Source organism: Equus caballus, chromosome 7 (genome assembly GCF_041296265.1).
Source record: "Equus caballus isolate H_3958 breed thoroughbred chromosome 7, TB-T2T, whole genome shotgun sequence".
Classification (NCBI taxonomy): domain Eukaryota; kingdom Metazoa; phylum Chordata; class Mammalia; order Perissodactyla; family Equidae; genus Equus; species Equus caballus.
Genome location: NC_091690.1, coordinates 70,261,518 through 70,276,219, shown reverse-complemented (window position 1 = coordinate 70,276,219; position 14,702 = coordinate 70,261,518). Strand labels below are relative to the sequence as shown.

At 41.3% G+C, this 14,702-nt stretch overlaps 1 protein-coding gene across 50 annotated transcripts in view; it reads left to right on the top strand.

Moving 5' to 3' along the window:
* Positions 1–1,191: 1,191 nt before the first annotated feature.
* EMSY (EMSY transcriptional repressor, BRCA2 interacting) overlaps positions 1,192–14,702 on the top strand; it is a 97,304-nt gene continuing 83,793 nt past the window's right edge. For 27 of the 50 annotated variants that reach the window (XM_070274399.1, XM_070274393.1, XM_070274391.1 and 24 more), the window contains exons 1-5: positions 1,271–1,587; positions 3,305–3,413; positions 9,225–9,324; positions 10,976–11,050; positions 12,364–12,405. In XM_070274399.1, the coding sequence (XP_070130500.1) occupies positions 3,344–3,413; positions 9,225–9,324; positions 10,976–11,050; positions 12,364–12,405 (287 nt within the window). In that variant the 5' untranslated portion in view covers positions 1,271–1,587; positions 3,305–3,343. Of the gene's footprint in view, positions 1,588–3,304; positions 3,414–9,224; positions 9,325–10,975; positions 11,051–12,363; positions 12,406–14,702 lie in introns of all 50 variants that reach the window. The other 23 variants (XM_070274398.1, XM_070274385.1, XM_070274383.1 and 20 more) reach the window with 5 other exon arrangements.

Sequence of the window (14,702 nt, the reverse complement as noted above, 5' to 3'; positions counted from 1 at the left end):
TGGAGGTTATCTGTCTCACTTCATGACTTTCTGAAGGCTTGGGTTTCAACAACAACCACGTTCCTGGACCTCAGAGAGTATTTTTAGCTAATGGGGAATTACAGTAGGAAACTTAAATGCTGTTATTTATTTTCTCTTTCTAATTTATACCTCCATTCAAGAACATGAACAGTCTCACGCATTTGTATAGTCGTCGACAGTTTACAAATAACTTTTTTATGTTGTGTATCACAATATCCCCACAGGGTAGGATTAACCCCATTTTGCAAGAAAACTGTGTTAACATTAGAAAGCATACTGAAAACCCCCTTTAAAAAAACTTTTATTGAGGTCAAACTGGTTTATAACATTGTGTAATTTCAGACGTATACTAGTCTATATCAGTTCCTGTAGCTACCGCATCCTGCTCACCACCAATAGTCTAGTGTTTATCTCACCATACATATGTGCCCCTTTACCCCTTTCACCCTCCCCCGCTGCCAACCACTAATCTGTTTTTTATCCATGTGAAAAACCCCTTTTGACGTGAGCATTTTATCAGATCCGACGTTTCCCAAAGTACAAAATTCAAGAGGGAGGGCAACCACAAAACGTGATTGAATCTTCAGCAAGACCAGACACTGGCTTCGATTTTATGGCCGCGACTAACTATAGACCGGGCCCCTTTTCTCATCTGTTAATAGGGGCAACAACGTCTTCTTCACACAATTGTTCTGCGATTAAATAGGAACAAAGGCTGCAGGGTGAACCTACCACGTCGCGGGGCCTCAAATAAATCCCTTCTTCTTGCCTTTGACAGATAAAGCAGGAGGCGGCACTATCCTTCCAGCTCCACTCGTGGCGGAACCCGAAGCCGAGGACGCCCGGGTCCACCTTCTCTACCTGCAGCTACGGGATCGGCTACGGGCAACCGCGACGTCCACTGTCGTTCTCGTAGCGCGGACCATCTCTCCTTGAGTTGCGTCCCGGGGGACCGGAGGCCGCCGATAACTGCTCCCATGACCGAGGAATTCGGTCCTAATTCTCAACGGCGCTTCAGGGACGAAGGTGCTTTCCTACTGTCCCTAACCTCGCCTAGAGTAAAGGTCGCGGGAAAGACTCCCCTCCAGCGACCGACGCCATTTTGACCGCGACGTGTGACGCCACACGTAGCAGAGAGCGCAGCCGATTGGCTGGAATACGGCAGCCGGAGGAGAGGCGCGCGAAGCCCGGGAGGAGGGTGAGGAGGACAAGCGAAGGAAACTACAATCCCAGCCTTCCTTGCGCGTGCGACAGCATACTGAGAGCGAAAGAGGAGGGAGTTTGGGTTCGGACCACAACTCCCAGCACCGCCCCCGCCATGTCTCTCCTTCCCTTTCAAAACGCGGAGGACAAGAGGAGCAGGGAGCATGGAGGCCTTCTGGCGTCCGCTCTGCGAAAGGCGGGAAAGGCGAACTACACCTCCCGACTGCCAGCGCGCGGCTGCGCCTGCGCCCTGATACCTGTCGCCATCTTGCCCCTTCTGAGGCACCGCAAACAAACCCAATTCCTGGTGTCCCCTAGTCTTGGCGGAGGAGCCTTTTAGATGAGCCCCGAAAGGCCGGGCAGGTGGGTGACTCTCAGACAGGGTACTGGGAAGAGCTGGCAGGTTAGCCAGGCTGGAGGAACGCAGGGCCAAGCATTCGGACCCGGCTTGGGGCGCCCAGCCCCATCCTCCGTTGTCTCCTAACGGGATCGTGGGGCTCCCCGAGGTGGGCTGAGGGGGGGACTCTGGCAGGCCTGGGACCGGGCTCCCGGGGGTCCAGCTCTGGGGCCTCCCGGTGGGCCTCGGTCGTCTGCCTGGCTGTCCGCGCGCCTCCTCTCTCTCCGTTGTCCCCTGCGCCGAGGAGGGAGCGAGGCGCTGATGCCGGCCGGGGCCCCTGACACCGGCTGCCGGTCCCGAAGGGCTCGGGCGGGGGGCTTGACATCGGGGCGGGCGCCGAGCGGCGCGGGTGAGCAGGGTGGGCGGGCTGCTCTTGTTGTGGTGCTGCGAGCGAGTGCGTGTTTGGGGCGGGGGCGGGGCGGGCTTGCCTGCCTGACACCTGAGTTGGGGAAGGATTATGCGAGAGCCGGTTTCCCGGAGCGGGCTCGGGCCGGGGCCGCCCGGGTTCCCGGTGCAGGGCGGCCCCGCGCTGGGGTCCGCCGGCGGGGACGCGTCGGGATGCCGTGACGTGGTGCTGGATTCGGGCGGTCGCCGGCCGCCTCCGAGCTCCTGTCGGGAGGCGGGGCCTGGCTGGTGGAGGGAGCGGATTCCTCTGGCTCGGCCCCTTCCTCCTCCCCCCCACCCCTTTTCTTTATGTCATCCTGCCGGCTGGGGCGCGCAGTCCAGTTCTCCTCGCTCTGGGTTGGTTCGGAGCTGAGAGGACTATGGGAAGGAGGGGGAGGGGGCTCATCTCCTGGCGTGGAGTTGGAGGTAGCAGCCCCAGCGCCTGGAACGGGGTGCAGCAGTTACTACGGTTCGGGGCCTGACTCCCAGACTAGACAGCGAGCTTGCTCATTCATTCATTCACTCATTCATTCATTCATTTCACTCTTGGCAATCGTTCATTTGTCCATTTAACAAATATTTACAAGATCTACTGAGTGCGAAGCAGGCATTGTGCAAGCGCCCAGCGCTTTACTGGCGGTTGTCCTTTTATCTTCTAGACCAGGGAATTCCCAGGACGAGGGAAATTCCTGACATCTAAACTTTTGGCGAACGGTTTGAAGGCCTGCAGGATGTAAATTCACCTTTCATTGCTGAGACTGGAGGAGAAAGTTCTTTATTAAGTTCCATGAACCCACATAACGTGCTGGGAGCTTTACACATTTTATCTCGTGTAACTCGTTAAGTGAGAAAGCCGACAGAAGTCAAGTAACTTGCCCAAGGTTACACAGGTAGTAGCGCCTATTTAATAAACAGCGTGCCAGCCACTATAAGAACTTCACATACACTGTTCTCTAATCCTCATAGCAAACTGGGTGAAATTACATCTGTTATACAAGAGTGTAAAATAGGCTCAGATAGGCTGATTTACCCAGCGTCACACAGCCACTAAGTTGAAAGCTGGAGCTAGAATCTAGACGTGTCTGGCTCTAAAGCCTGTGCTCTTTCTGCTGTCACAGGCTGGAATAGTCAGCTCCCAGGTGGTTATTTAGTTCTTTGGGAGAAGTTGGAAAGTGTGGTGGTGAAATAGGATTCTGAGATATTCTGATGGATTGCACTTCTGAGTGTGTATGGGTCTCCAGGTGAGTGGCTTTTTGAAGGTACTTTGGTTATTTGATTTTTTGTTTTTTGTTTTGGTAGGGAAGACAAGCTCTTTGGGGCTACCAAAAGGAAGCAGGAATGCCTGTTGTGTGGCCAACCCTTTTGGATCTCAGCAGGGATGAGTGCAAAAGGATTCTTCGAAAATTGGGTATGATTTTCATTTTTGATGTGTTATGCCTCTCTCTGATACTTTTCCCTTTGTGTTTGGGTCACGGCTCTTTGCATGGATGTCATATCTCATGCTGTGTCAGAAATTCTTTAGAGGTATACTCCCTGTCTTATTGTTATTTTCTCAGTGCCTAGCATAGTGCTTTGTACAAAGTACGTGCGTAAATCATCATCATCATCATAATATTAGCAACTAGGAGTTCTTGGGGGTACTGGACTCTTGTGAGTCCTTTACATTCAACATCCCATTTAATCCTCAAATCAAAAAGGTAGGTATTTTGCTTTTTTTGTTGCCATTTTATAGATGACAAAACTGAAGCTTAGAACCCAAGGTAATGCCAATAGTAAGTCATGGAGTTGGGGTTTCAACCCAGGGAATATGATTCCAGTCTCACTTTAGCATACTTTTAACCTGCATTAATGTATGTGTGAATGACATAGTATTTCTGAATTCTAAATTAATGTAAGCTATGCTGACTTTCCCAAATTGTATTTTACTGTCAGTAATAAAACACTCTTTATGCTTCTGATGAATTATTTAGTGCTTCTTTTCTTTTAGAACAGGCTTTCTCAACTAGCATTTAGCGAGAGAATTAAGCCCTAATGCTAAGGCTACAGTGGATGTTAATCCACTGTATGTAATGAACTAACTTCTTATGCATCTAGCGTGGTATTACTTATGTAGTATCCTTGGGAAAATTGAGAAAAAGAGTTATTCAGATCATTTTCTGAATTCTGTGGTTCAAAGGAGGACCCTTGATTGAGAATACTGCCTTATTTACCAGTGCAGTCTCAGGCCGGTGCATAGTAGCCGCTCCGTAAATGAAAAAATAATTCGAAAGAACATTAAATGTTTTGGCAGTGGATATGAATTATTTATATATTATTCATATCTGTGATTTTGAGGGGGAAAGTGTGGGCCTTGAGTTCAGACAGACCTGGTGTCTTGATCATTTTACTAATGGCCTGCATGATCAAGGATGAGTTATTTAATCTCCCTAAATCTGTTGACACTTTTGTGAAAGAAAGATAATGATATCTGCCTCGTAAGTTTGTTATTTGGATTAACTGTATATAAAAAGGGCCTGCCTGACATCTGAGTGTATAGTGTTTTAAAGCAGTTGCTTTCAGACATTAATTTATTTGCAAGTGAATCTTCAAAGGAAATCTTTCTTGGCAATTCCTATCTGTCACTCAGAATCATAGCTGCTCTGGCCCTGCCTGCTGATAATCTTTACCCTTTTTATTTCCCTTTAGGCCACTATGAGGATTTCTCTATTTTAAACTACTTCTTAGCATTATATTTTAACACATCTACAGAGCTTTTTTATAGTCAGTCATTCTTTTACCTTTTTGTTTCCTTTAACTGTGTGTGTAATCTCTTAGTATAATTCAAAGATGGTTTTCAACACACTTATGTGCAATTGCTGTAACTTGCTACCTCTAATTATAAAGTTGGACTCATATTTATTTCATAGCTGAAGCAATTGTAGAGGAGGAATAGATCACAATTACAGTAGATTAGATTAAGGTTTCCGGGCTTTGGGGGCCTGGAATCAAGAGATTATGTTTAAATATAAAAATGGTAACCTTTAAGTCTAAATTTATCCTTAATTTTAGTCAGAGCAGTATGGGTAATGCTGCTGGAGAGCTGCTTCTCTACAAAAGAAAGCAGCCTTCCTACAGGGTAATGTCATCTTCAATGACCCTTCACTTTAGGAGGTAGCCTTGGTAGTGATTTGCAGAAGGACTTCCTCCCCACCCGTTGGCTTATTATCATGACAATGAAACCTTTGAATTGCCTTGAAACTCTAGCTCTAGGTCCAAAGTTTAGAGAAGGTACTGTATTAAAGAATTAGCTTAAATATTTTAAGAATTAATTTTGTCCTTTTAAAAATAGTTATAAATCATTTTAACGTAAGATGCTAAACATTTAGATTTTACTTAAGTATAGAGAAACTTGGATAGAGAATTTCTTTATATGTACTGAACATACCAGTGAGAGGTAAATACTTCCTTCCTTCTATCCGGCCTCTCCCCTGCCCTATTTTTTAATGACCATTCCTGAGCTGTAACTCTTAACATGGCTTTGTGGACTGTAGTATAATTGAGTGGTTGATTTGTTTAAATGGAATGAGTTGAAGGCTTTGAAAAATGCTTTGGCAAATCTTTGGTTTCCTGTAGTGTTTACATGTGTTTATTATTTCATTATACTTATGTGTCATTAGCGTTAACACTACAATAGAATGGCACCAAAAATAATACCAGAATTTCAAGTAAGTTGGATATTTGTCAGGATCTGAAGATACCCATCAAAACGTGAAGGAGGTTGGGAAGCTAGTAAAGGTTCTTTACAGTAAGTGAATTTCTTGAGAAGGGGAGGAAGTGCCTTGGATTGTGTACCCGTGATAACTGTGTTCTGAGTCCAGTTTTGTGTGAGGTTGCCACCTTTTACTTTTGTGCGTGATTTTTTAGTTAGACTTGGAATGAGACTTCAGATGTTGAAAATCTTTGTCACATTTCGTTATTTAATTTCACTTTTTAAGAAATTGTGTCTTGATCACTATAAATTCCACAGACCAAAAGTGAACTTCTTTTTCTTTTTTCTCGAAGTGCTTCCTCTCTCTGACCTCTTCATTTCTTTTTGTGGTATTGCCATTCTCCTCAGCATCTTGCAAACTGCAGAACCTGATTCCTGTCCTTATGCCATTCCTCCCACATTAAATCAATTACAGAGTCCTATCAAATAAAAATTTTTATTTTTACAAGAATTTATTTTTTATTGTATTTTATTTTTCTCCCTGAAGCCCCCCCAATACATAGTTGTATATTCCAGTTGTAGGTCCTTCTGGCTCTGCTAAGTGGGACGCTGCCTCAGCATGGCCTGACGAGTGGTGCCAGGTTCACGCCCAGGATTCGAACCCGCAAAACCCTGGGCTGCTGAAGCGGGATGTATGAACTTAGCTACTCAGCCATGGGGCCGGCCCCCAAATAAAAATATTTTTGGACTGGAAGTAGAGGCCTTATCTTAGCAGGCCCCAAACTTCTCTTCCATTTTTATCCTTCTTTATTCCTTTACATGCATCCCTTGCTGGATTTTAATCACCTTGAGGATAAAGGCTTTGTTTTGTTTCCTGTAAATATTCTCCATGGTACCTTATAGTAGTAATGTTCAATTAGTAGTTTGGTTTGAATTAGTGACTATCCAAGTACAGATGTATTTCTACTTCTTTAATGTAAAATTCTCAAAATAGTCACTAACTGTTACTGGAAGTTGGGTGTCTGTGTGAACCATTGTCTGCTCTTTTGCTCTCTCTGTTCTTTTGCACATTTGTAATTCCCCCCCTGCCTGCCTAGAGCACAGTTGTCTTTCTGATTAAAGCTTATGCTTCCAGTCTAGATGATATGTTTCTCGTCTGTACTTTTACCATTGCATTGTAAACTGTATCATGCTTGTCTGCTGACGTGTTTCATGGTAGCTTTATTCTAGAGTTAACTCCTTGAGGGCAGGATTTACCATACTATTTGGTATAAATAACAGGACTCAATACTGATTTATTGAATAAAATACTCCATAAATGGGGCATAAACATTTAGAATATAGCAGTTTCTTAGTTGGTTATCCCCAGTGCCTTTCTGAACTCTGGTTTGGGTTGTGATAAAAACTGAAGTATGTGTTTCCTGGAATGAAGTATTTCCTTCACTACTCCAGAGCAGCAGGGCTTTGTCCTTCCAGAGAGACCCCGTGAAACAGCTATATGGTATCCAGCACAGATTGAACATGCAGGATAATTCTTTTTTTGTTGTTTTTGTTTTTTTGAGGAAGATTAGCCCTGAACTAACATCTGCTGTCAATCCTCCTCTTTTTTGCTGAGGAAGATTGGCCCTGAGCTAACGTCTGTGCCCATCTTCCTCTGTTTTGTTTGTGACTCACAGCATGGCTTGACAAGTGGTACATAGGTCTGTGCCTCGGATCCAAACTGGCCAACCCAGGGCCACTGAAGCAGAACGTGTGAACTTAACTGCAGCGTCACCGGGCTGGCCACAATGTATAGGATAATTCTGTTGGAGCAGACATTTCTGTTTTCTTTTTTTTTAAATTTTATTTTTTCCTTTTTCTCCCCAAAGCCTCCTGGTACATAGTTGTATGTTCTTCGTTGTGGGTCCATCTAGTTGTGGCATGTGGGATGCTGCCTCAGCGTGGTTTGATGAGCAGTGCCATGTCTGTGCCCAGGATTCGAACCAAGGAAACACTGGGCTGCCTGCCGCGGAGCGCGCGAACTTAACCACTCGGCCATGGGGCCAGCCCCCCGACATTTCTGTTTAATATAGTCAGCTCACTCTTCTATATAAAGCTTCTTTTTGTTTGTCAGAACTGTGAATAATATGAACTGAATGAGTCTACTAATTTATTATTGGTGTAGTACCCAGTATGCAAGTATCCATGCCTTCATTATTCAGCGAACATTGAGTGTCTCTTGTGTGTCAGGCATTGGCAAATAGCAAATACTGGTAGTAACTTCAGTTGAGTAAGAAAATAACTGTAGTCTGGATACTTATTTCCCATCATTTTATTTTACTCAGATATACCTGTCTTATAGTGTTAATGGTTTAAAACAATAACTGTCTTCTTATTTCTCATGATTCTGTAGGTTGCTTGTCTTGCCTGAGCTCTCTCAGGTGGTGGTATTTAGCCGGTTGACTGGGTTTAGCTGAGATGGCTAGGGCTCTCTCTGTGGCCTTTCATCCTGGGCTTTTTCATGGCTTGGTGATTTCAAGGTTCTAAGAGAGCAAGGCCCTGTGTGCAAGTGCTTAGTGAGCTGCTTTTTGCATCATGTATGCTGACGTTCCATCGGCCAAAGCAAGTCATGTGCCAAGCCCAGAGTCGGTGCCGGAGCAGACTATACAAAGGTAGTACAAAAGGAGTACGCTGGGAGGCAGGCATGGTTCACTGAGAACCATTGAGGGACTTTTTTGTTTTACATTTTGACCAGTACTAGAGACTGACAACTTCATTTCATAATGATTGTTGCTGTGGAAAGACAGTGGAATGAAACTGTCTGGCATTAGGGTTTAGTATTGTGTCCTTGTTGCTCTTAAGAGCATTTCATGTTCCCTAATCTGCCTTAGTCATTGTGATGGTGGTTTTTATAGATGCAGAAGATCTTAGATCTGGAAGGTACCTTCAAAACCTCTTCTACATAGAGAAACTGAGGCTCAGAGATGAGAAAGGACTTGCCCAAGGTCACACAACTAGTGAGTCACAGTGCTAGAGCAGAGTCTGGTCATTTGACTCTTCAGTAGTTTTTCAGTTGCACAGTACTCATAGTACTCTCAGCTACCCAGGAGGGAGGTGGAATATAGTTTGAATTCTTAGGCAGGCCTAAGGAATTATTGCAAGGATTGGGCAGTGAAGGTACCTTTCAATAGTGCTAAAAACTACACTTATCAGCCTTATTATATCACTTGGAGCCTGTTCCCAGTAGTTGGTAGCATCTGAGTTAAATGTTCTTCAGTGATAATGTGTGAGACAAAATATTTACTGTTAGATTTTTCTAAAAGTTTAACATATATGACTTCTGTGGGGCAGTATGAAAGAAAATGATATACAATTATAAAACTCACATTTTAATCGATGTTATTAGATAAAATTTTTGAGAGGAATTAAAAAAATATTTGCATTTTGATTTTTAATTTATTTTTAGATTTCCTGCCCTGAAATTTCACTATATGTAGCCATAGTATTAAAATATTGAAGGCCTATCCTGATAAAATAATTTTCTTCTTCTAGAATTGGAGGCATATGCTGGAGTTATCAGTGCACTTCGGGCACAGGGGGATCTCACCAAGGAAAAGAAAGATCTTCTTGGAGAACTCTCAAAAGTTCTTAGGTAAATTATCATAAAAGTTTGTGAGATGTGACTCTAGAAATTTCCTTTTGAGGGGTTTTATTACTGTTCATTCTCAAGTTGAAGAATAGAGGTGTTCAAGTTGTTGGTGCTTAGAGATCTCATCCCAGTTGTGTGCTTTTTTACAGAAAATTATGTAATTTACCATTTATTCTATAATATAATTGGAAATGGTTTAAGGCAGATTATTTTAGGCTTGAGCTACCTGGGAAAGGGAGATATTTTTGACATGGGTGAAGGAGAGAAGAGCTGGCAGCAACTGAATATGAGGATCTAGAGTGGCGCAGTGGCATTTGTTGGGGAAAAGAAGGAGATACTAGGTAATTGTTGTCTTAATTGATAGAAATGGGTGATGACTGTATAGCAATAGCCTTAAGCATAGTTTATGCCTTCAGCTTCCCATTAGAGGCATTGAATCCATTATAAATTCTAGTGAAAGGTTTTTTGATACTTTGCCTTGATCCATTCTAACATCTTGAACTTTCTCAAAATATGTTCTAACTGAAGTTTTCTTTCTATATATATATTTTTTTTTCTGAAGAAGATTCATCCTGAGCTGACATCTCTGCCAGTCTTCCTCTATTTTGTATGTAGGTTGCTGCAACAGCATGGCCACTGAGGAGTGGTGTAGGTCTGCACCGGGGAACTGAACCCCTGCCACTGAAGTGGAGGGCGCCTAACTTAACGCTAGGCGGTGGGGCTGGCCCCTCCTTTCTACATTTAAAACCATTTTGTCCTCTTCCTTTTTTAAGTGAAAATAGAGAAGAGGCCTTTCCTGTATTTAATCAACATTAATATAGAGATGTTATTAAGCCAAATCCTTAGTCTTACTGTCCTTTAAATTTAACAGTTTATGTTTTTTGTTTGTTGTTTGTATTTCCTGATAAATTCTGCTTTCAAGCCCCTTGAATAGTTTAGTCCATGGTGTAGATTTAGCTTAAGCAGTAAAGATTGCAATTTGAAGAGTGGTATTCATTTTATTGAATATTTATGAATGGAACAGGTGTAGCCTTTTTCAGTTGTTTAGTATTCACTTTACATGTATTTAATCAGGATCAATATAAGCACATTTTAACCATAGTGGTAACCTAACAGCTGAAGTGTTGAGTAATATCCTGGTGTCAGGTTTCATAGCATATACCCACAGAAAACTAATTATTTTGCCACTTTCATTTCTTCATTATATTCACTGAACCTAAGATTATAGACTCTTAAGCTTTAGAAAGAACCTTAGAAGACTTTCTTCTGAGTGTCAAAATCCTCCTCTCAGTAACCATGATTATGGGTCATTCACTGGCTGTTTGCATATTTAGATAAGAGGAACCTCTACTAATCTTGAGCGTGGTCTGACATTTCTGAGTTTTGGAAGTAATGACTTGGTATTAAGCTGAATTTGTCTTCCTGTGATTTCTAATTTGCAACAAGTTCTCTCTGCAGTGACACAGAATCAGTATGAATCCTTTTTAATGACTTTAATTAAAGCATTTGAAGATATATTAGGCCCCTGTCTATTTCTTTTCACAAATCAATCTTGTCCCCTCTCCACCAAGCAAAATGTTGACTTACATGAATAAAAGTATAGAAAAGAGCTGCCTGCTTGGCAGAGTTCTATAATGGCTATTTTTTTTCATAGCATCTCAACAGAACGCCACCGTGCTGAAGTTCGGAGAGCAGTAAACGATGAACGGTTAACAACAATTGCACATAAGTAAGCCATTAGTCATACCACCCCTGATTTTTTTATGACGTAGTGTAACGTAGTTTTTGAAATAGTCTTCCTATTGTGTAGCAGATTCCTGAGTTTTTATCTTAATAGTAATATCTCTATACTCAGGGATCCTGACCATAGTGGTGTTAACTGTTTATTCAGTTGATTGTTTTTGCATTTGGTTAGGCAAGCTTTAAGTACTCAGGTCAAATCCCGTTACAGTGTAATCTCCGTATGATTAAGGGCCGACACACTTAAGCAGATGATTCACTTACTTGTGAATCAAAGTTTAATAACAGTAGTGTGCTCCCCAAATTTGACGGGCCCTTAGAGGTTCTTTGTAATGGTATTTGATGTGTACGTTGCTTTATAAATAGGCATTATAAATTTTTTGATAACTGACTCTAATATTTCATGTATTTTGAGATTCCGAAAAAAGGTTGTAAAATATGTTATGCTTTTAAGAAATGTGAATACAGTATATCTTAATTTACTTTTAAAAGCCAACAGGATAAAATTGTGAAAGATTATCAAATTGTTTTCAGATCATGATAACTATTTGACAGATGGAGTGGAGGGCATTAATAGAGTATGTGTGGAGATAGTCCCTCCTAAAAAATAGAAGGAACAGAAATCCTTTAAATGTTAATGCAAGATGATAGGAACATTTCATAAAATAAGATATGTTATAGTATAATTCATTTGTTTTTTGTTTTTATGTGAAATAAAACTAAAGGAAAAAATTGAGTGTGTTTCCGTATTGTGATAAATAGTGCATTTAAACCAGTTGGCAGTATTTGAACTGACTCAGAAGATCCGTTAGCTTCATGTGGTGCTTCACTGTGCCTCATTTTACTTAACTTGTAAAATGAGGTGCTACCTTTTTAACTGCATAGGTTGAAAGTTTAGCTATTTGAATTTTGAGATTTTTCAGTGGTAGATTCGTATGCACTGTAGAAATTTGGAAATTTTCCATTAGAGACATCAAGTATTTAGTTGGCAGGCCAGCACAGTTGAAACATTCAAATATTAATGTGTTCCTTCTTTAATTTGCTCTAAACTTTTGAATTGGGATGCTCTAAAAGTAATAACTGAGGCTAGATTCTAATTTGAGAACTGGTAATAGGAAACTTATGTGCTAAATAATAAAGTAGTAAACAATAGCTTGCATTCAGAGGCACTTAGAGACAAAATCAGTACCTTAAAAGCATTGGAACAATATTGTGGGGCAATTAGTTTTAAGTTGATGCATCAGTTTCATACTTAAAGGATAACATTTATTTAGTCTCCTTTTCCTTTTTTCCCCTTTAAAGAATGAATTTATCCTTATATTTGGGTGAAAGACCAAGTTACAGGTATGCAAATAGGTTATTATTATTTCAGGCTTTTCTTGTATTTATTTCAAAATTGAAGCTCTCAATTATTCAGGGGCACATACTCTGTTTACAAATTAACTGTGCCCCTTGCTTTTCCTTCTCTTCCCCTCCTCCCCCTCCTAATACTGCCCACCCTTTAGCTATTTTGCTGCTTGGGAGTACCTCTAGTCAGAGGGTGGGAAGGGAGAGGAGGTGAAAATTTTAATTAGCCATTTTACTGCTTGTTAGTTGTCCTGGAAAAGGTTTGGTGGAAGAATTTCCAAGTATTTGCCAAAGTATTTTTGGATAATATGTGGCTTGCTTTAATCTGTTTGACCTCTCCCTTTCCCTCCTCTCTCTATTAGCATGGATAATTGAGAGTTGGCTTTTATCTGCCTGTGTTTCCTCTTTTTTACTCTCCTTTCTGATTTCTTTACTACACAAATTTAATTTTTTGAAAAGAGTTTACTGCAGTGTAAAATTGTAAGCTTCTTAGGTCTTTCCTTACTCCTGTTTTAATATTTTATATTGTGGTTTTAGTTTGACCAGATGTCGAATTTACTTGTTGAGCCCAAGGGTCAGTGAGTGGGGAATGGAGAGGAAGGAATAGACCCCTCCTTCTCCCCATCTCCTTGGCCCTCTTTCCCTCAGAAGTTGCAACAGAACCTAGTTCCAAAGATTATCTATAGGAGGGCTTCACACTCTGATCCTCAAAAAAAGCAGCTCGAGCCAAGGAGGAATGCATCTGAACTGACTGCATTCCCTTCTTCCTCTCCCTTCCCTCCCCCACTCAAAACAGCAGCTTGGGCCAGAAGGAATGCGGTTGAAAGGTGAACAGAAAGCCGAGGAGACTGAGCACAAAGGAGGTGGAAACAAAAGGAGTAGAGTGTCTGGGATCAAAGAAAAGCCTTGCTTGTGGCTTGAAGCATAATACTTATTATTTGGCACCAGACTCTTTATTATTTTTGATACTCTAATTCAGTTTTGAAATATGTTAGAATATTACGCTATTAAAGCCTGGAATGTCAAGGGGCTTCAGATTTTTTAATTGGGCAATTCTTGCCACCGTTGTCTCTGAGTTCAAAGAAAGTGGCTATCTGGAATTACAGTTCTCTTAACCCCTTCCCCATCAGCCAATCACTGATAGGATACTGTGTGAGTTTCTGTGTGAGGATGAGGATTTCATGCTGGTGCCCTGCACAGCAAAGGATGTGAGAGCCAAGATAGTTTCATTAGTGTTAGGTCAGATTTCTCAGAAAAGGGGCTGGAGGAGGGTTTCCACCCTCTCTTGCCATACTTAGTATAAATAGAGAGGCCTTCTTACATTGAAACTTGGGTATCCCAGGGAAGCCGTGGAGTAAGATGTTTACAAAAATCGGTAAAATTTAGTTTAGATGATTTGTGCAACTAATGCATATTTATACCTTCATTACTAAGCAAATAGGAATTTTTCAGTCTAATTCTAACATGATGTTTAATTTTTCACTCACTTAAAAAAGCTTGAGCATGTTTGCATGAGTAGAAATTTGGAAGATTTATAGATCTTTCTGAAAGTTGCAGTTGTGTCTTTTGCACTGCAAATTGTCTTTTCCATAGCATATATTCATGTGTTTCAAATTATTAATCTTCCATAATTTCTGCCACCATTTAAACAATGCACCAGGTAAGTGTAGACATCAGTTTGTGTGGTAAACTCTCACCAAGCAAATTTATTAGTGATATTCTAGTGAAATGATAGCAAAATAGGAATAAGCCAAGAAAATGCTGAATAGCTTTTAGAATTTTTTCCTTTGACAACTAGCTAAAGCCCTTTCCTGTCTCTATTTCTTGTTTGTACTGTTTTCTGTTTCAGAACTAGCATCAACTTGGAAATTAAGTGATAAAAAGTTTGTGAGGATTATTGGGGTCTTAGGAACTCCTCTTTCCCTTGTCTTAGGACTGTGTTAAACCAGGAGGGAATTTTCAGATTTCCCACAGTAACCCAACTGGATTCATCGACTCCTAGAAACTCCTTTCTGAACTGAATGTAAATCCTTCTCAAGTTGTAAAGTAATTTATTTATTCCATTCAGTAGAATTTGGTAGTAATTAGATAGCAGTACCTAATTAGTATAAATCAAAGGCAAAAGTTAGACATAAAACACATTTGAAAAATTTTCTACTTTCTACTTATGATGTGGTGAATAATTTCAGTAGCATGATGTATGCTTGTTGGAAAGAGACATTTAGTAGCTCTGTGACCTTACGCAAGTTATTTAACTTCTCAGTTACTCAGTTTCCCCATCTATAAAATGGAGA